This window comes from Schistocerca nitens, chromosome 11 (assembly GCF_023898315.1).
Source record: "Schistocerca nitens isolate TAMUIC-IGC-003100 chromosome 11, iqSchNite1.1, whole genome shotgun sequence".
NCBI lineage: Eukaryota > Metazoa > Arthropoda > Insecta > Orthoptera > Acrididae > Schistocerca > Schistocerca nitens.
In genome coordinates, this window is record NC_064624.1 from 195934246 (window position 1) to 195954833 (window position 20588).

At 39.1% G+C, this 20588-nt stretch overlaps 1 protein-coding gene across 6 annotated transcripts in view; it reads left to right on the forward strand.

Moving 5' to 3' along the window:
- Positions 1-20588, forward strand: part of LOC126212877 (uncharacterized) — a 262978-nt gene that overhangs the window by 58575 nt on the left and 183815 nt on the right. For 5 of the 6 annotated variants that reach the window (XM_049940372.1, XM_049940375.1, XM_049940373.1 and 2 more), the window contains exon 3: positions 14332-14557. The exons of the other annotated variant lie outside the window; for it this stretch is intronic. In XM_049940372.1, the coding sequence (XP_049796329.1) occupies positions 14376-14557 (182 nt within the window). In that variant the 5' untranslated portion in view covers positions 14332-14375. The remainder of the gene's footprint in view (positions 1-14331; positions 14558-20588) is intronic. 6 annotated transcript variants of the gene reach the window in all.

Here is a 20588-nt window from a genome sequence, read left to right on the forward strand (position 1 = left end):
GAATAAGGTGGCTGAGCCAACATAATAGTTTTGTTTTCTGCCAAAAAATCACAAACAAAGTTTGAAATGTGAGTGGGAGTATTATTGTGATAAAATTTCCATGAGTGGTATTTCCACAATTCTGATTGTTTTCTTCAGATTGCTTCCCACAAATGGCACATAACTTCCGGATAGTATTCCTTATTGTCTGTACGACCATAAGGCTGTCACTCATGCTGCACTATCCCATTGTGATTAAAGAAAACAGCGATAAGAAACTTCACATGTTATCAAACCTGTCACTTTTTTCCCCTCCTGTTCAGGCACTTTCCATTGAGATGATTGGGCCTTGGCTTAAACATCATATTCATATACCCATGTTTTGTTTCCTGTTATAGCCTTATTTAGAAATTCTGGATCATTGTCGACTACATTCAGCAATTTCTGTGCTATATCTGCATACGGGCATTTTTGGTTGAAATTCCACAATTTTGGAAATAACTTTGTTGCTTCATGTTTCATAGTCAAAATACCTGGAAAAAACTGAACCAATGCTGGTATCATCAGCAACCTCTGATTGTGATTTTCCAGAACCATTTTCCTTACATCTTCCACACTGTCGTATGTTCTGTGGCATCCAGGGCAATTGTCATCTTCAGTGTCTTCTTGACCCTCTTTGAAACATTTGTACCACTTATAAACTCTTGTCTTTCTTATAGTAAATTCGCTGAGCACTCTGGAACATGTGTAACCTTTTCAGCTGTGAACGATAAACTAAATATTCAAAACAGCTGAACTGCAAACATGCATCATGAACATGTGTATGAGCAAGATTAAAATAATTTTAAAATAGATGTATAAAAATTGCAAAATTAAATTCCTGATACCTTTTGACTTGACCTTCTATGAGTTCACCGAATGTAACATTTGAGTGGGATAACAAAATGGTTCAAATGGCTCTGAGCACTATGGGACTTAACTGCTGTGGTCATAAGTCCCCTAGAACTTAGAACTACTTAAACCTAACTAACCTAAGGACAGCACACAACACCCAGCCATCACGAGGCAGAGAAAATCCCTGACCCCACCGGGAATCGAGCCCGGGAACCCGGGCGTGGGAAGCGAGAACGCTACCGCACGACCACGAGATGCGGGCTGAGTGGGATAACAAAACATGACTGCCATCTTCCCCCAGTTACGGAAAAGGGTTGTTGTTGTACTGTTTTTTGTCCTACCTTTTGGAGCAGATGCAGTAATTTGTAGTGTGTGGATGCGAAGTTGTACTCCAATGATGGAACTGTCCAAACTCTCACACACACGCGTTAAGACCCAATGTAAAATTTTCACTGTTCAGTGGAATTTCTATTTCAAAAATAACCCTGACTCTAACATGGAATCCTATGGTAGGAAATTGCTATAAGATCCTACTGCATGACTATTTTTTCTAAATCAACTAATAATAATAATAATAATAATAATAATAAACCCCGTGGAGGCCCGGGAAAAGAATAGGCCTCTGGTATGTTCTGCCAGTCGTAAAAGGCGACGAAAAGAACAAACCACTAATAGGGCTACCCCCCCTTTTAGTGTGATTAGTTGGTTCAGGACAGAACTAAAGAAGCCTCGGACAAGTGCCGTCATGGTCGGGGACGACGTTTGATCTCTATGCCCGCCTACAATGGTAATGACACTGCTAGCCAACTGGAAAATGATTTAAATCCAAATAGAGGTGTTTTGCATGATATGCTTCCTGCAACCACCCTAGAAGGAAAACAAAGGCAGAGGATGAGATGGTCAGATGAAGTTAATCGACACTCCATGTTCTGTTATTACCAAGCAACAAACCTAGGAACCAACACAACTGGATACAGATCACAAGTATACACAACATTTATTATCAGATACCCAGAATTAAAATTTTTAACAGAACGACGACTAGCTGATCAGATCCGTGTAATAATAAAAAAATAACAGGATATCCCAGTCAGAATTAGAAAACATCAAACAATAAGTACAACAAATATTGGAACAAAATAATGTGCAATCAGAAGAAGAAGAAAATACAGTAATGGACTCAAACATCCCAGAGCAAACAAACAAAGAACAACACGCATCAATTAAACAGTAAGAGGAAAACGAAATCTTAAGACAGCCACCAGAACAAGCACAAATAGAACACGAAGTGACACACGATAGATACAGAAGAAAAATTTCAGCTGACATATATAGAATACAAAGACACAAATACAGACATTAGACCATTCTTGCGTAGACTACCAAATAATCCACAAGTCGAAACAACAATAAAAACTAGCAACACAATCATATACAACAAAATAAATGATAACACAACTATGGAAGAGTTACAACTACTGGTTTATATAGGAGCACTCACTACACTAAATATACACACTAGGCAGAGATCAGAACCAACCAACACACAGAAGAAACCCACAAAACCAGCATGGCAACACAGGCTACAGATCAGAATAGAAAAACTGAGAAAAGACATCGGACAGCTAACACAGTTTATAAGAAATGAAATGTCAGAAAAAAAACGAAAAAGGTTAGGTAAAATCTCACAACAAGAAGCGATAGAGCAATTAGATGAAAAGAAGCAGAAATTAAAAGCATTGGCCAAATGACTTAGAAGATACAAAAAAAGTTAAAATAGAAGGAAACAAAACCAAACATTCAACACAAACCAAAAGAAATTTTACCAAACAATAGATAACACACACATTAAAATAGACAATCCACCAAACATAACAGACATGGAACACTTCTGGAGCAACATATGGTCAAACCCGGTACAACATAACAGGCATGCACGGTGGATACAAGCAGAAACAGCCACATACAAGATGATACCACAAATGCCTGATGTGATAATTTTGCAACATGAAGTCACCCAAGCAATTAATTCTACTCACAATTGGCAAGCCCCTGGAAAATATAAAATAGCAAATTTCTGGCTAAAGAAGTTCACCTCAACACATTCACATCTAACTAAATTATTTAGCAGTTACATTGCAGACCCATACACATTCCCTGATACACTTACACATGGAATAACTTATCTGAAACCTAAAGATCAAGCAGACACAGCAAACCCAGCTAAATATCGCCCCATAACATGCCTACCAACAATATACAAAATATTAACTTCAGTCATCACACAGAAATTAATGACACATACAACACAGAACAAAATTATAAATGAAGAACAAAAAGGCTGTTGCAAAGGAGCACGAGGATGTAAAGAGCAACTGATAATAGATGCAGAGGTGACATATGAAGTTAAAACTAAACAAAGGTCGCTACACTACGCATACATTGATTACCAAAAAGCTTTTGATAGTGTAGCCCACTCATGGTTACTACAAATATTGGAAATACACAAAGTAGATCCTAAATTGATACAGTTCCTAAACATAGTAATGAAAAATTGGAAAACCACACTTAATATCCAAACAAATTCAAATAATATCACATCACAGCCAATACAGATTAAGCGTGGAATATACCAAGGAGACTCATTAAGTCCTTTCTGGTTCTGCCTTGCTCTGAACCCACTATCCAACATGCTAAATAATACAAATTATGGATATAATATTACTGGAACATACCCACACAAAATCACACATTTGCTATACATGGATGATCTAAAACTACTGGCAGCAACAAATCAACAACTCAACCAATTACTAAAGATAACAGAAGTATTCAGCAATGATATCAATATGACTTTTGGAACAGACAAATGTAATAAAAATAGCATAGTCTAGGGAAAACACACTAAACAAGAAGATTACATATTGGATAACCACAGCGACTGCATAGAAGCGATGGAGAAAACAGATGCCTACAAATATCTAGGATACAGACAAAAAATAGGAATAGATAATACAAATATTAAAGAAGAACTAAAAGAAAAATACAGACAAAGACTAACAAAAATACTGAAAACCGAATTGACAGCAAGAAACAAGACAAAAGCTATAAATACTTATGCTATACCAATATTGACCTACTCATTTGGAGTAGTGAAATGGAGTAACACAGACCTAGAAGCACTCAATACACTTACATGATCACAATGCCACAGATATAGAATAAATCACATACATTCAGCAACAGAAAGATTCACATTAAGCAGAAAGGAAGGAGGAAGGGGATTTATCGATATAAAAAACCTACATTATGGACAGGTAGACAATTTAAAAAAATTCTTTCTAGAACGAGCAGAAACTAGCAAAATACACAAAGCAATCACTCATATAAATACATCGGCTACACCACTGCAATTTCATAACCACTTCTACAACCCTTTAAATCACATAACATCAACAGATACAAAGAAAGTAAATTGGAAAAAGAAAACACTACATGGCAAGAACCCGTATCATCTAACACAGCCACACATCGATCAAGACGCATCCAACACATGGCTAAGAAAAGGCAATATATAGAGTGAGACGGAAGGATTCATGATTGCAATACAGGATCAAACAATAAACACCACATATTATGGGCAAGCATATTATTAAAGATCCCAATACCACAACAGATAAATGCAGACTTTGCAAACAACAAATAGAAACAGTAGATCACATCACAAGCGGATGTACAATACTAGCAAATACAGAATACCCCAGAAGACATGACAATGTAGCAAAAGTAATACATCAACAGCTTGCCTTACAACATAAACTTATAAAACAACACGTTCCCACATACAAGTAGTGCACCACAAAATGTACTGGAGAATGATGAATACAAATTATACTGGAACAGAACCATTATAACAGATAAAACACCACCACATAACAAACCTGACATCATACTCACCAATAAAAAGAAGAAATTAACACAACTAATCGAAATATCCATACCCAATACAACAAATATACACAAGAAAACAGGAGAAAAAAATTGAAAAATACATCCAACTGGCTGAGGAAGTCAAGGACATGTGGCATCAGGATAAAGTTGACATTATACCAATTATACTATCAACTACAGGAGTCATACCACACAATATCCACCAGTACATCAATGCAATACAGCTACATCCAAACTTATATATACAACTACAGAAATCCGTAATTATTGATACATGTTCAATTACCCGAAAGTTGCTAAATGCAATATAACATATACTGTACAGTTAAAAGGAAGTCACGCTTGATCAAGGTCCGCGTCACTTTCCATTTTTGACCAGACATACGTCTGAGAAAAGAATAATAATAATAATAATAATAATAATAATAATAATAATAATAATAATTATTATGTTGCCATACAACATAAACTAATAAAACAACATGTTCCCACATACAAGTATGCACCACAAAATGTACTGGAGAATGATGAATACAAATTATACTGGAACAGAACCATTATAACAGATAAAACACCACCACATAACAAACCTGACATCATACTCACCAATAAAAAGAAGAAATTAACACAAGTAATCGAAATATCCATACCCAATACAACAAATATACAGAAGAAAACGGGAGAAAAAATTGAAAAATACATCCAACTGGCTGAGGAAGTCAAGGACATGTGGCATCAGGATAAAGTTGACACATACCAATTATACTGTCAACTACAGGAGTCATACCACACAATATCCACCAGTACATCAACGCAATACAACTACATCCAAATGTATATATACAACTACAGAAATCTGTAATATTGATACATGTTCAATTACCCGAAAGTTCCTAAATGCAATGTAACATATACCGTACAGTTAAAAGGAAGTGACGCTTGATCAAGGTCCGCGTCACTTTCCATTTGTAACCAGACATAACGTCTGAGACAGGAAAGAGAAATAATAATAATACCACCCCCACCCAAGAACAATGGACCTTGCCGTTGGTGGGGAGGCTTGCGTGCCTCAGTAATACAGATAGCCGTACCGTAGGTGCAACCACAACGGGGAGGTATCTGTTGAGAAGCCAGACAAACATGTGGTTCCTGAAGAGGGGCAGCAGCCTCTGCAGTAGTTGCAGTGGCAACAGTCTGGATGATTGACTGATCTGGCCTTGTAACACTAATCAAAATGGCCTTGCTGTTCTGGTACTGTGAATGGCTGAAAGCAAGGGAAACTACAGCCGTAATTTTTCCCGAGGGCATGCAGCTTTACTGTATGGTTAAATGATGGCGTCCTCTTGGGTAAAATATTCCGGGGTAAAATAGTCGCCCATCCGGATCTCCGGGCGGGGACTACTCAGGACGACACCATTATCAGGAAAAAGAAAACTGTCGTTCTATGGATGGGAGCGTGGAATGTCAGATCCCTTAATCGGGCAGGTAGGTTAGAAAATTTAAAAAGGGAAATGGATAGGTTAAAGTTAGATATAGTGGGAATTAGTGAAGTTCGGTGGCAGGAGGAACAAGACTTTTGGTCAGGTGAATACAGGGTTATAAATACAAAATGAAATAGGGGTAATGCAGGAGTAGCTTTAATAATGAATAAAAGAATAGGAGTGCGGGTAAGCTACTACAAACAGCATAGCGAACGCCTTATTGTGGCCAAGGTAGACACGAAGCCCACACCTACTACAGTAGTACAAGCCTATATGCCAACTAGCTCTGCAGATGATGAAGAAATTGAAGAAATGTATGATGACATAAAAGAAATTATTCAGGCAGTGAAGGAGACGAAAATTTAATAGTCATGGTTGACTGGAATTCGGTAGTAGGAAAAGGGAGAGAAGGAAACGTAGTAGGTGAATATGGATTGGGGCTAAGAAATGAAGAAATGAAAGAGGAAGCCGCCTGGTAGAATTTTGCACAGAGCACAACTTAATCATAGGTAACACTTGGTTCAAGAATCATAAAAGGAGGTTGTATACATGGAAGAAGTCTGGAGATACTAACAGGTTTCACATAGATTATATAATGGTAAGACAGAGATTTAAGAACCAGGTTTTAAATTGTAAGACATTTCCAGTTGCAGATGTGGACTCTGACCACAATCTATTGGTTCTGAACTGTAGGATAAAACTAAAGAAACTGCGAAAATATGGAATTTAAGGAGATGGGACCTAGATAAACTGACAAAACCAGAGGTTGTACAGAGTTCCAGGGAGAGCATGAGGGAACAATTGACAGGAATGGGGGAAAGAAATACAGTAGAAGAAGAATGGTTAGCTTTGGGTGATGAAATAGTGAAGGAAGTAGAGGTTCAAGTAGGTAAAAAGACGAGAGCTAGTAGAAATCCTTGGGTAACAAAAGAAATATTGAATTTAATTGATGAAAGGAGAAAATATAAAAATGCAGTAAATGAAGCAGGCAAAAGGGAATACAAACATCTCAAAAATGATGTCGACAGGAAGTGCAAAATGGCTAAGCAGGCATTGCTAGAAGACAAATGTAATGATGTAGAGGCTTATCTCACTAGGGTTAAGATAGATACTGCCTACAGGAAAATTAAAGAAACCTTTGGAGAAAAGAGAACCACTTCTATGAATATCAAGAGCTCAGATGGAAACCCAGTTCTAAGCAAAGAAGTGAAAGCAGAAAGGTGGAAGGAATATATAGAAGGTCTATACAAGGGCGATGTACTTGAGGACAATATTATGGAAATGGAAGAGGATGTAGATGAAGATGAAATGGGAGATAAGATACTGTGTGAAGAGTTTGACGTAGCACTGAAAGACCTGAGTCGAAACAAGGCCCCGGAAGTAGACAACATTCCATTAGAACTACTGACGGCCTTGGGAGAGCCAGTCCTGACAAAACTCTACCATCTGGTGAGAAAAATGTATGAGACAGGCGAAATACCCTCAGACTTCAAGAAGAATATAATAATTTCAATCCCAAAGAAAGCAGGTGCTGACAGATGTGAAAATTACCGAACAATCAGTTTAGTAAGCCACGGCTCCAAAATACCAGCACGAATTCTTTACAGATGAATAGAAAAATTGTAGAAACTGACCTCGGGGAAGATCAGTTTGGATTCCTTAGAAATATTGGAACACGTGAGGCAATACTGACCCTACGACTTATCGTAGAAGCTAGATTAAGGAAAGGCTAACCTACGTTTCTAGCATTTGTAGACTTAGAGAAAGCTTTTGACAATGTTGACTGGAATACTCTCTTTCAAATTCTGAAGGTGGCAGGGGTAAAATACAGGGAGCGAAAGGCTATTTACAATTTGTACAGAAACCAGATGGCAGATATAAGAGTTGAGGGACACGAAAGGGAAGCAGTGGTTGGGAAGGGAGTGAGACAGGGTTGTAACCTCTCTGTGATGCTATTCAATCTGTATATTGAGCAAGCAGTAAAGGAAGCAAAAGAAAAATGCAACCAACATTTCATTTCGCCCAGTGATATTTAACAGTATGCTTTCTTATCAACACAGAGCAAGAAATCTGAAGGTAACCATCTCAGAGGGAAACAAATCATTTCCTTTTACTGTTGGTGTTGAATGAGTTGGCAGTTGGCTCAGATATGCTACAGGAGTAGCCTCCAAGTTTACCTGAAGATGAAATGAGAAATTTAAAAATATTTTAGAGATGTGTGGAAGGGAATTTGGGCTTGCATCATATTTTGGCTGTAAAACAAGAGTGACATCCATAATAGTGTATCCCAAGTGTAATTGTAACATGTTGTAACATAGTAGATTATGGTTTTCATTTTTCTCAAAAATTGCCAAATTATGCCCAAATAGTCTGCAGATCAAACAATCCACACTCAAATAATCAGAAGTGTGCTGTAATTAAAACAAAAATATTACAAGACAGTCACTGTGCTTCATTAATGCAGAAGGGCAGTTGTGTGTAAGAACACATTTCATTTTCTTTGAAAGAATTTTAAGTTGGAAATCTTATGTATTGGCTATGCTACGAATCTCCTTATAGCAGTAGCATGGAAACTGTAGTGACATAAACATGTAAACTAGTAACAAAATGAGGCCAGCTGTTTTGTGTTGCATGTCTTTTCAACAATAATTATTCTACTGCTATTCTTATGTTTTGCAGGAGCCACATATTTAAGAGCTGCATGCAAATGAAATAAATAAACAAATAAATACATAAGTAAATGAATGAATAAAAAGTAACACTACTCTAAATGTGTGCTTTAGGTACAAGCAACAGTCCAATGGTGAAGACTCCAACCACAGTGAGTGTCGCACCTGAGCTTCCTTTCGGTTTGTGTTTTGTTGCCTCTGTCGTCACCCCTAAAAGTTTTGATGGAACTGCACATTCCTGTCACTTCTCCCTGTTATCCTCTTCATTTCAGCATAACTGCTACCTCATAAGTCATCAACTTTTTGCCTCTGCAATTATTTCTCTCTACCATACTTCAGCCACAGCTTTCAATGGCAGCCCATGTCCTAGAACTTCTCCACGATCTCTCTCTCTCTCTCTCTCTCTCTCTCTCTCTCTCTCTCTCTCTCTGTCTCTCTCTCTCTCTAATTGTATTCCTTGTTACACATATTTTCTCATTTAGTCACTGTAGGGTGTTAATCCAAGCAATAGGACAGTCTCTTGTTGCCCAACATTTTAGAGAGATGCAATCTTCTCATTTCCAACCTCTCCAATGTTCATATTTCATCCCTGAATGCAGTTCTTCTCCAAACATAGCTTTTCATTTTATGTCTCAGGTTTCCTCGGTGTGGATGATTAATGGTGTGCTTCTGCGTGTTCAGCTCATTTATTGTTTCCATTTTATGCACAATAGTAAAATGAACAACTCGGTCATCATCTTCAAGTGGCACTGCAAGATCTGCTGTTGCACGTAATGACTGGCTGAACTCAGATCACATTGAAACAATTGTCCTTGTTGTGCCACTGTTTATAGTGAAGTTTGACACTCTATGCCAATAGTCTTTTGCTCTTCAGAGCTGCATTCATTTCTTTGAAATGCATGTTTTCTCAGCATTTTCCAGCTGTTGTGAAAGTGATTGCTCATGAGATCATAATAAATTGAGTCCCAGACACGAAGCTTTGTTGAAATTGAAACTTTTGTCACTGATTATTTGGTGCTAAAGATTCTGGCCCATGGAGCATGAACAATTTCAGACTAAGAGAGCCTTTCTGTAAGGTTTTTTTCCAATGTAAGTTTTATAAATTATAATTTTATAAATTTAACAGTTTAGATACACAAAAGTGATCATATAAATAATCATACAACAACACATCTTATCATTTTCTCTTTGTCATTTTTTTAAAAGTAAATGTTTCAATAGGGTCACCTAATGACCAAAACCAGTAACCAATTGTATTACATCACAACTGTAAATGAAAAGTAATGTAATCAGTTAAAACTTTCCAACAGTTGCAGTATCTTTTGCTATATGTTATACCTGCCCAAATTGTTGATTTTTGTGGCTTCCTGTTGATGTATTGCCTTTTGGCTTCTGGTTTGGAATCTTCATCCAATATTTGTTTTATGATTGCACTGGAGGATGCACTTCTGACAAATCCAGCCAGTCGTGCTGGTGAAACACCAGGAAAATCATTTTCCATCAGCCAAATATTCCAAGCCAGAAGCCAACAGGCAGTATGCCATTGTTTGGCCTTATATTGTGTGAATTTATTGTTGGCTCAAACCTAGAGGAGGGAGGGAGTCATGTCTAAACATCTATAAAATTTAGATGTCAAGTGAAATGAAATGAATTTTATTATGCAAGTACGAACTATTTAAGGAGTAGACGGTCAGAATTGAGGACTTAGTTATTGCAGATGTAGCAGAACCAGCTTGTGATGATGATTCTGGTTACCTCAAAGAATCTTTCTAATAGGTAATCCCAGTGTTACATCATTGTTTTCTGTCATAGTGATTTGAAATATTTTACGTAATTGTGAAGCAGCAATAAAATCAGAAATTTTGGTAAAGCACTGAAAAGCAACAGTAGTGTTAAAATTTTCAACTTAAAACAATGGAAACACCAGGTAGGAATGTTAACAATGTAGGAAAGAACAGATAAATTGCTACTTACCATAAAGATGACATGTTAAGCTGCAGACAGGCACAGTTAAGATGCTGTCACATAAGCTTTTGGACACAGCCTTCATCAGAAAAAGAGAACCACGTGCCATTCATTCACACAAGCAAGCGCACCTCGTGCACACATGACCAACAACTTCAGCAGCTCAGGCCTGAATGCCCGAGCTGCCGGTGTTACCAGTTATGTGTGCATCAGGTATGCTTGCATGTGTGAATGAAAGGTATGTGTTTCTTTATTTCTGATGAAGGCTGTGGCCAAAAGCATATATGTAATGTCGTTTAATTGTGCCTATCTGCAACTTAACATGTCATCTTTATGGTAAGTTGTCAATTTATAATTTTTTGCAGTATTTCAAATACCAAATTGTTACAAATACATAATATGATATAGAATAACAAGAATTATACAATAAGGTATAAATTATTTTGAATTTAAAAAATAGCTTTTGGCAGTCATGGAAAGCCAAAAATTTCCAAATTGTTCATGCAAATGAGAACGTAACCATATTTAAATGTACTTTCTAAAGAAATATTTTCATTGTAAATTTGACTTAACAGTACGAACTGCGTTTCGACACAGAAGCAAAGAAGGCTGCATTGCAGTATGTTTGTTTCATTCATATGTATGCCTGAAATAAGTTTCACATTGATTGTGAAAAATGGAATTTAGTGGACTTATTTGTCTTTACATGTTACCAAAGCATACATTCCAACAGTATATGCTGTAATGCCCAGAATGTAACAGAAGTTGCATGCTACAAGTTCCTTTCATTTGTATTATGTGGAAACTTTGGCAGGCTTGGAAGTTAATTTCCTGTATGTAGAATAACACCTTTAATGCTTCTATTGACAACTTAGTGAACAAATGCTGTTCTTCTGGATTGTAATTACAATATAATCCCAATTTTTCTTTCCCAGAATTAACATTTTCCCACTGTTTACAACATTTTTTATCACTCCCGTCAAATTTCCTATGTCCACAATGTTAATTCACTTGCAATTTTTTGTCAACATATTTACAATTTTCCCATGATTCATACTTTATGAAAAAATATTTGTGGAGAAAAAACTGATGTAAAATGATGCTGGCATGATGTTGACCATCAAGTAGTGTTTAGAAACATTATGTGCTTGAGTTTTTTGGATGTTCTACACGGGATTTAAACCAGTAAACATGTAAAACTTGGAACAATTTGTGCTGTATCTGCCGGCCGCGGTGGTCTCGCGGTTCTAGGCGCGCAGTCCGGAACCGTGCGACTGCTATGGTCGCAGGTTCGAATCCTGCCTCAGGCATGGCTGTGTGTGATGTCCTTAGGTTAGTTAGGTTTAAGTAGTTCTAAGTTCTAGGGGACTGATGACCACAGCAGTTGAGTCCCATAGTGCTCAGAGCCATTTTTGTGCTGTATCTTTTCCGCTGCCAAACTTTACTTTGCCTGGTGACTGATGGGAGTAAGTAGGTTCGTTCGAATAAAGATATTATGACCGTTCACAACCATTTACAAACTCGCTCTACAGCACATATGCAGTTTTGTGATTGTTGTAATCATCGTCACATCTCTGTTGAACCATATTTAGTGTGTTTTGTCTTTGTCTGCTTGTAGTGCTTGTTGATACCTTCATTCAGTTTGCGTTGCTGGAATGTTTCTGGTTTGAACACAGTGTAAATTTCATATATTTTTATGCTGAGCAAAATATGTTTCAAGAATTTACTCTCTTTGTTAAGTGCAATATGTACGGATGTATTTTTTGTGATGTTACACAAAAACAATGCAAGTGATAGTTTGCACATGTATGGTTTTCTACATAACTGAGGAGGCACAGTATGTGATAACCTCAAAAAGATGACTACAGTTAGAGATTCAGAACAATACATATACAAACACCACACAAAATACTTATGTAAATATTTGTACTTGTACATTGAGAAAAAATTCTCAAAATGCACTGTGCTAAGAATAAAAAAATACATAACTGATGCAGTGTTTCATTATTTAAATAATGAATAACAGCTGCAGACGTTCCAAAAACATCAATCATGACTTATGAAATTGAGTCAAACATTTCTACTTTCCAGTTACCAGTTCCCATTACATCAGTGGTTTTTATTAGATTATAAACCTATTAGATAATAAACAAGTCCTGGACAAAAGTATTTTGTTGCCTATTATGTGCACATACATAAAGTGTGAAAAAGCAAGGGAGTATCCTATACATAACCTTTGCAGCTCAAAATGTTGTTTCTTACACCATTTTTTTCTTTTGAAGTCCCTTGAAAAGTGTAAAAGTTAAGTTTCACTGTATGTCCAAAAATAAGTTATCAGCCCATTAATATCAATGCAGAAGGCTGTATTACCATCATAATTGTGATACAGAATTATTTTAATGTTCTTGTGGAGAAAATTTCTCTCTTGTACCCTCTAAGAAAGAAGCTCTCCTTTTCATTTTTTGGTAAATCTATTGTGTTCTGCAAATAAGGTCACTAAATTCTGTCTGGCACACTATTTGAGGCTCTTGCATTGAAGTCAGAATCATTCCCATACTTCTCCTCTTCTGAATTTTCCACTTTAGAGATACATGTTGAATATTGTTGATTACTCAGGAAAAGATAAGTTGACATAATTATGTGCTGCTCTCAAAGCTGTTTGCATTTTTGCATGAACAGTGGTGTGATTAGTTCGAGATGTATGGTCAGAAACCTCTGTGAAAAATAAATGTGGTCTTGAGTCTCCCTTCAACCCTTTTGAACAGTGAATGACAGCAATTTTTGAACCATTCAGCCACCCTCTATAATCAGCAGCCCAAATTGCACAATATATAAGTGGTGGTCATATTCTCCTACTGTGTGACCAAAGTAAAGCCTGTAATTGTAAGCTCTTCTGACCAGTGGAGTTGTTTGTTTTTGAGATTCGAGCACAAAATTTCCAGAAATATAAAAAAAAATAGACTGACATAATTTCTACACTTTAGGGTAGAAGAAATTCTGGCATTAATAATTCCATGTATCATTTCTCCTTGACAATTCCTCAGTTGACTCCTCCGTACTTTAAATGGTACATTTTTGCTTGTTGCTGTAATCGTGATACCTGAGAAGTTTCATAATTCCACAACACTATAATATCAGCAATGAAAGCAACTTAACAGTAACATAAATAATTTGTATTAGCCAGAATGCTATAGTAGACAATATATTAACTACATTCAAAACGCTTTAAATTATGTTTCACAAAAATTTGGCTGATGGTAATGAACAGAATAGAAATTAATGAATAATTATTTGTATATTATCAACTTCAGTTTTATCAGAAAGGGAAAGGTCATTGTTCCTCATTAGGATTTGTCTGCTTCTAAACACAGAGTTTATGCCTTCTATTGTAGGGTCTTCAGCCTCAAAGAACCCCAATAGATCCAACAGCCAGCAGATGTCAGAGGCAGGAGTGGCTGGTGCTTGCAGCAGCTCATCAGAGTCCAGCACAACCACCGTGGCCTCTGCGCTAGTCACATCCACCAACTCCTCACACAGCCAGGTCTGCCCTCACTGCCACAAAGTATTGGTGGGGGAGGATGCACTGGTGGTACACATCAAAGAGGAACATCCAGCCAGGTGAGACTGAGTCCTGTGGCATTGTTTCAGGGCGTTGATTGTATAGTATGCTGTGAAGGTAGGATAGGATTGCAGGATCTCCTGAATGGAATGAGCAGCCTATTCAGCACAATACATGGACAGAGAGTAAATCAAGGAAAAGAAAGTATTGAGGGATAATAATAGAAATGAGATTAGTAACAACCTTGATATTAAAAGGGGTAAATGGACGCAGTGAGGAAATGAGCAGTCTAGCACACACCAAGTGGTCAATCATCACTAATGGAGGACCCCCTGTGGGTCCGGGGATTAGAATAGGCCCAAGGAATTCCTGCCTGTCGTAAGAGGCGACTAAAAGGAGTCTCTCATGTTTCGGCCTGTATGTGACGGTCCCCTGTATGGTTTGACCTCCATTTTTCAAAATTTCCCAAAGAGTGAGCCAACTGGGGAAGGGCACCTTACATGGAGCATCGTGTCCATCGTGCCTTGAGATATTCAGCCCATTTTCTCGTCATCACACTGCAGTCCAGCTCATTCTCCATTTCTTGGGTGAGGACACCTTCCTGGGTGCGTTTTCCACCATGCACTATGTAGTGTCACTTTTTGCACTGACCATGACCTTGGACTTCTTTGAACCTCATATCCAGCACAGTAGCCAGTCCCTTGTGGTGGGGCCGCCATGTACCCTGTTGGTTGTAGCCCCCTGACAACACAGGGGTTGCTCTGCTGGTGCCTGCACTGCTAACTCCTCACATATGCCATGGAGTAGATGCCCGTAATCCTGGGCATCGGGACTCCCAGCAATGGCCATCCTGCCAGGTGGCCTTTGCTGCAGCTGGGTGGCCCAAGTAGGGAGGGCCCCTGGTCTGAGTGGGTGGCATGAGGGCGCATGATGTGCGATGAAGCGTACCACGTCATTACTTGCTGGTGATCAAACACCAGCAGTCTCTAAGCATTCCAAGCCTCGGTACAATGCAAGAAAGTATTACCCTAAACCATTCCCCTCCCTTGCCACTCCATGGGAGGAAGGCCAGGCTAAGGATGGCAGCAAACCTTATTCATCCTGTTACCTCATATGGACAATAACTGATGGGGACTCCTTTCTTTCGATGAAGCTGTAGTTTTTTGTAGAGTATTTAGGGGATAAGTTTGTGGAGGTGGAGGGCATGTCCAAAATGCGATCTGGGTCAATCTTGATAAAAATGGCTTCCTCTGCCCAGATACGAACTTCACTTGCTTGTAACAAGTTGGGGAATGTTTCTGTTACTGTCACGCCACATAAGAGCTTAAATATGGTCCAGGGTATGATATTCCACAGGGACCTTCTTTTGCAGTCTGATGACGAGCTGCACGCTAATTTAGAGCAGCAAGTTGTTCGTTTCATGTGGCGCATCCATCGGGGCCAGAGGGATAATCAGGTTGCCACCAGCACCTTCATCTTGGCCTTTCAGGGTGATGCCTTACCCGAGAAGGTCAAGGTGATGGTCTACCGCTGTGATGTCAACCTACATATGCCTCCCTCGATGCGGTGCTTTAAGTGCTGGAAGTTCAGCCATATGTCTTCCCTCTGTACTTCCAGCATCACATGCCAAGATTGTGGGTGTCCATCTATGATGCTCTAGGTCTTTTTCCCACTAATCAGTTGTGTAGTCTTCCTCTGAAAAATTTGGTTTGCTCCTCTAGCAAGATGGTTTCTGTTGTTTTCCTTCGTCTCAAGGTGGGAATTTTTAAAAATACTGTGTGTGATGAAATGGTTCCTGGTGGCAAAACTGCAAAATAGTCTTGATGGGTTTCTTGATCAAACTGAAGTTAATCAGTAATCTACTTGCATTAATATTTTCTTCAGGGTAATGTTTGACAGTGATAAATGATAATGTTTATTCAATGAATTTTCAATCAGCAACAGAGTTTGTCCTGATATAAAACTTCCTGGCAGATGAAAATGGTGTGCTGTACTGAGACTGAAACCTGGGACCTCTGCTTAAGCGGTTAAATGTTCTTCCTACTTACGGGACTAGCATTCAAGGAAGGTTTAGTTACAGAGCTCTGTCTTAAGAGTATACTAAGTTCACATTAATTTCAGGACATATGAGAGTTTCAGTATCATCTTCACACATTATTGTGTTGCGTCTTCGTTGGTGCCTTTTGTCGTGCCAGATTTTGAGGCTCTCCTTCTAAGTCTGTGGTGTTAGTAGTTCCATACAGCACCTGCTGTGATGTAGGTACATCTGCTGATGAACTCCCAACTGCTACTTACCACCCAAATAGTACCTCAAATAAATAATGAAATTAATTGAAGACATAAAGTTTGTAAATGAGTTTGCAGTCATATTGTGGCACTTCATTTTAAAGGTCCATCTTGATTACAGAAATTTTAGAATCCACTATTACTGGTTTGTTATTTCCATCTTCATATCGTAAAATATTTTGATTTACTGTGTACCTACATGTATAGATTTTGACATTGACATTGGTACCTACGTCGGAATCCAGTGTGCTATCTGCCATACTTCCACATGGACACCCTCGCACAGTTTTCAGTTCTCTCCCCTGAAGTTGGTGGTGGTGCTTTTCAGTCTCCATACTAAGGTTCACCCTGGTGCTCTACCTCAACACTCAACACTTGACCACGGTCCCCTAGTCTTATTTATTAGGTCTTCTTTTTGACAAGATTACTTTGTTGCCTCATATCTGTCATATGAAGGTTGGATGTTTTCCTAAACTTAATGTCCTTTGCTTCATTTACCACACCTCTTGGGGCATGGATCGTTAAACCCTTTTTCACCTTTGTTGGGCATTAGCTCTGTCTCGTCTGGACTATAGTTGTCAAGTTTATGGATCAACTGCCCCTTCCATGCTGCTTCTCTTGAACCTGGTTCACCATTGTTGTATCTGTTTAACGATCGGTGCGTTTCTCACTAGCCCTGTCAATAGTCTTCTGGTTGGCACTGGTATACCTCCCATTTTGGTTTGGCAGTCCCAGCTCCTGGTTTCCTGTACCACCACTGTCTGGCCTTCTCCCGCTCACTCCACCTACTCTCTAATTCTCGCCACTTCTGGCTGTCACCCACCTACTGCCTGTCCTCAGGTGGGTTTACTGGTTGGGCTGCACATAGCTTCTTTCCACCATGATTTCCATCTCACCTCCTTGTCCTTTTCTCCATGTTCTCTCCCAGCCAACCCCCCTGGTTAGTTCCTTTGCCTCGGATTGTGATGGAGCTTTTCCAGGGTCTGAAAACCTCCATCACTCCAGTGGTGTTCTAATGTTTATTTTGAACACTTCAGGGTGCCATTATTTTTTACACTGATGGCTCTAAATCCACCAATAATGGGGGCACGCCTTCACTTCCTCTGTTGGCAGGGAACACCATCTCTAGCCTGTCATATGTGGGGTGTTTACCATGAAATTGATGGCCATCTGTGGGGCCCTCTGCTTTATTAAATGGTTCTTCCTAACCCACATATTGTTATGCATGGACTCAATGAGAGACCTTCAGGCAATCACTCAGTGTTTTTCCTGCCACCCCTTGGTCTCTGCTATCTACGGCCTTCTCACCGATCTTGGTGATGCTCCATGGTCGGTTGATGTCCTTTGAGTTCCCAGCTAAGTAAGTATCCCAGTTAATGAACTTGCTGATAATCTGGCTGGGGGGAGGGGGAGGAGGGGGGCAGCTGCCTACCCCCTTTTCTCGATGACCACTCAGAGAGTGGATTTGCAGCTTTGCACCATATCCCTTTCTGTGCTCAATCGTGGGTCAAATCTTGGGAGGCTACTCCGCTGTCTGATAAACTTCATCCAATCAAGAGGACTCCCATCATGTGACATTCTTCCCTCTGCCCCACCTGGCTGGAATCTATCATCCATCTTTGTATTGGCCATACTAGGTTGACCCAAGGCTTTACTCCACGGTGAGCAGTCCACGTATGTAGTTTCGGTGCCCTGCTCATGGTGATTGATATTTTGCTAGACTGCCCCCACCTTTTGGCCCTTTGTACTAAATGTGCCCTCCCACCCTCCTTGTCCTGAGTGTTAGAAGACAACTCTCACATGATTAAATCTGTCCTCAGTTTTCTTCATGAAAATGGTTTGTCCTCCCAGGTTTAAGTGCTTTAATGTCCCTCTGTCATTGGAGTCCCTCAGTTACAGTTACAGCTGGAATTAGTTATGGAGGCCTTGGCCTTGCCTCAACACAGGCCAGGTTATCCCCTCTTTTTCCCTATGTATTGTCTGGCCTTTTGTGCAGTCTTGTTCCTCCTCTTCTTGTGTCTTCTTCTCTGGTGGTGTTCCCATTGTCATGACTATGGCATGGTGTAAGGATCAGTACAGGTCAGTGGCAGTGTTGGTGCTCAAGCATGAGGAGTGTTTCTGGGGCACCCCTGCTCTCTGTTTCCCCTCACCTCCTTTTATTCTTTCCTCTTCCTGCAGCCCTGATGCTCCTTGTTACCTCTGTTTCCCTGTTTTCCCTTCCTCTTGACTGGACTGGACTGGACTGTGCTGTTTGTGTTGTTCCTCCCTTGGTTTCTGCAACCTTAGGTCATTGGACTGATGACCTCAGTTTGGTCCCCTCCCCAACCAACCAACCAACCAACTAGCCAGCCAAACAACAAACCTGTATCACAACATTTTATGACCTGAAGATGGTAGTAGCAGAAACTGGCAATAGTGGATTGTAAAATTTGTGAGATCAAAGTGGAACTTTACAAGTAGATAATGAAATAAAAACAAATATTTGACTAATGCAGAACTAAACTTTTACAATAAGATTTATTACAGACAAGCTTGCTCATTTCGTCAATACAAGGACAGAGAAAACTTTGTACCCTTAATACTTACAGGAAAAAATTCTGAATTGAATTCATCTAAATTCTGTACTCACACTAAGCTGCCTTATATAATTGAGTAACCATGTTCCTTTTTTCTAAGTAAGATAATTCAAATATGAAAGATGGTGAGAAACATTTTACACACACACACACACACACACACACACACACACACACACACACACACACATTTCCTTTTCATTAATTAATTTTTCTTCTACTCAAAACATCATACCATTTTTTGTTTCATGTTAGGACTGCTGGTATATGGTTTGCAATAACCAAATATGAGGTCTGTTAAAAAATTTTCAGAACATTTGTAATTTCATGCCAGTGGTATGTTGGAGTGAAATGTGCTTGCCATCCTGCACACACCTGTGTTCAATGTGTAATGGCTGAAGTTTCATTGTTGTATGTTTCTTAGTTATTGTTCAGTGCTATATTGAGTAGAATGTTGTGTCACATAGTTCACAAATTTCAAGATGGCAGAGTTAGAGGAGCAATGCACCTCCCTTAAATTTTCTGTGAAACTCAAGAAATCATATACAGAGACACACCAAATGATGCAGGAAACTTACGGTGATGTTTGCTTAAGCCATACTTGGTGTTATGAATGGTTTAAAAATGGCCAGACAGAAGTTAAAACTGACCCTCATTCAGGATGCCCTTCACCGTCTACCAATGACGCTCATGGCAGGCATGTCAATCAAATTGTGCATGGCAGTCAAAGACTGACTGTCAAAAAGATTGCAGAAGAATGTAACATTTCAGTTGGATTGTGTCATAAATCCTGACGTGACATCTTGGAATGCATTGTTTTGCGCCAGTTTCATCTCATGGCTCATGAGTTGAGACCAGGAGGACCTACACCTCTCAATCTGTAATGAGCTTTCAGATCATGCAAGTGAGAATGAGATGTTCCTCAAGAGCCATAATTGTTGTTGAGATGTGGATCTACAGTTATGATGTTAAGACCAATGTTCAGTCTTCACAGGGGGGCAGGAAAGAATCTGAGAGACCAGAAACATCTTGTCAGGTCATTCTTTGAAAATTAGTTCACTGTGAATTCGTGCCACAGGGACAAAATGTTAATTGATGGTACTATCGGGATGTATTGCAATGCCTGCAAGAAAATGTGAGAAGGGAACTCTGTGAAATGTGCTGAGACAATTCATGGCTCTTGCATCGTGATAATGCACCTGCAAATTCATCACTGTTGGTTTGTGAC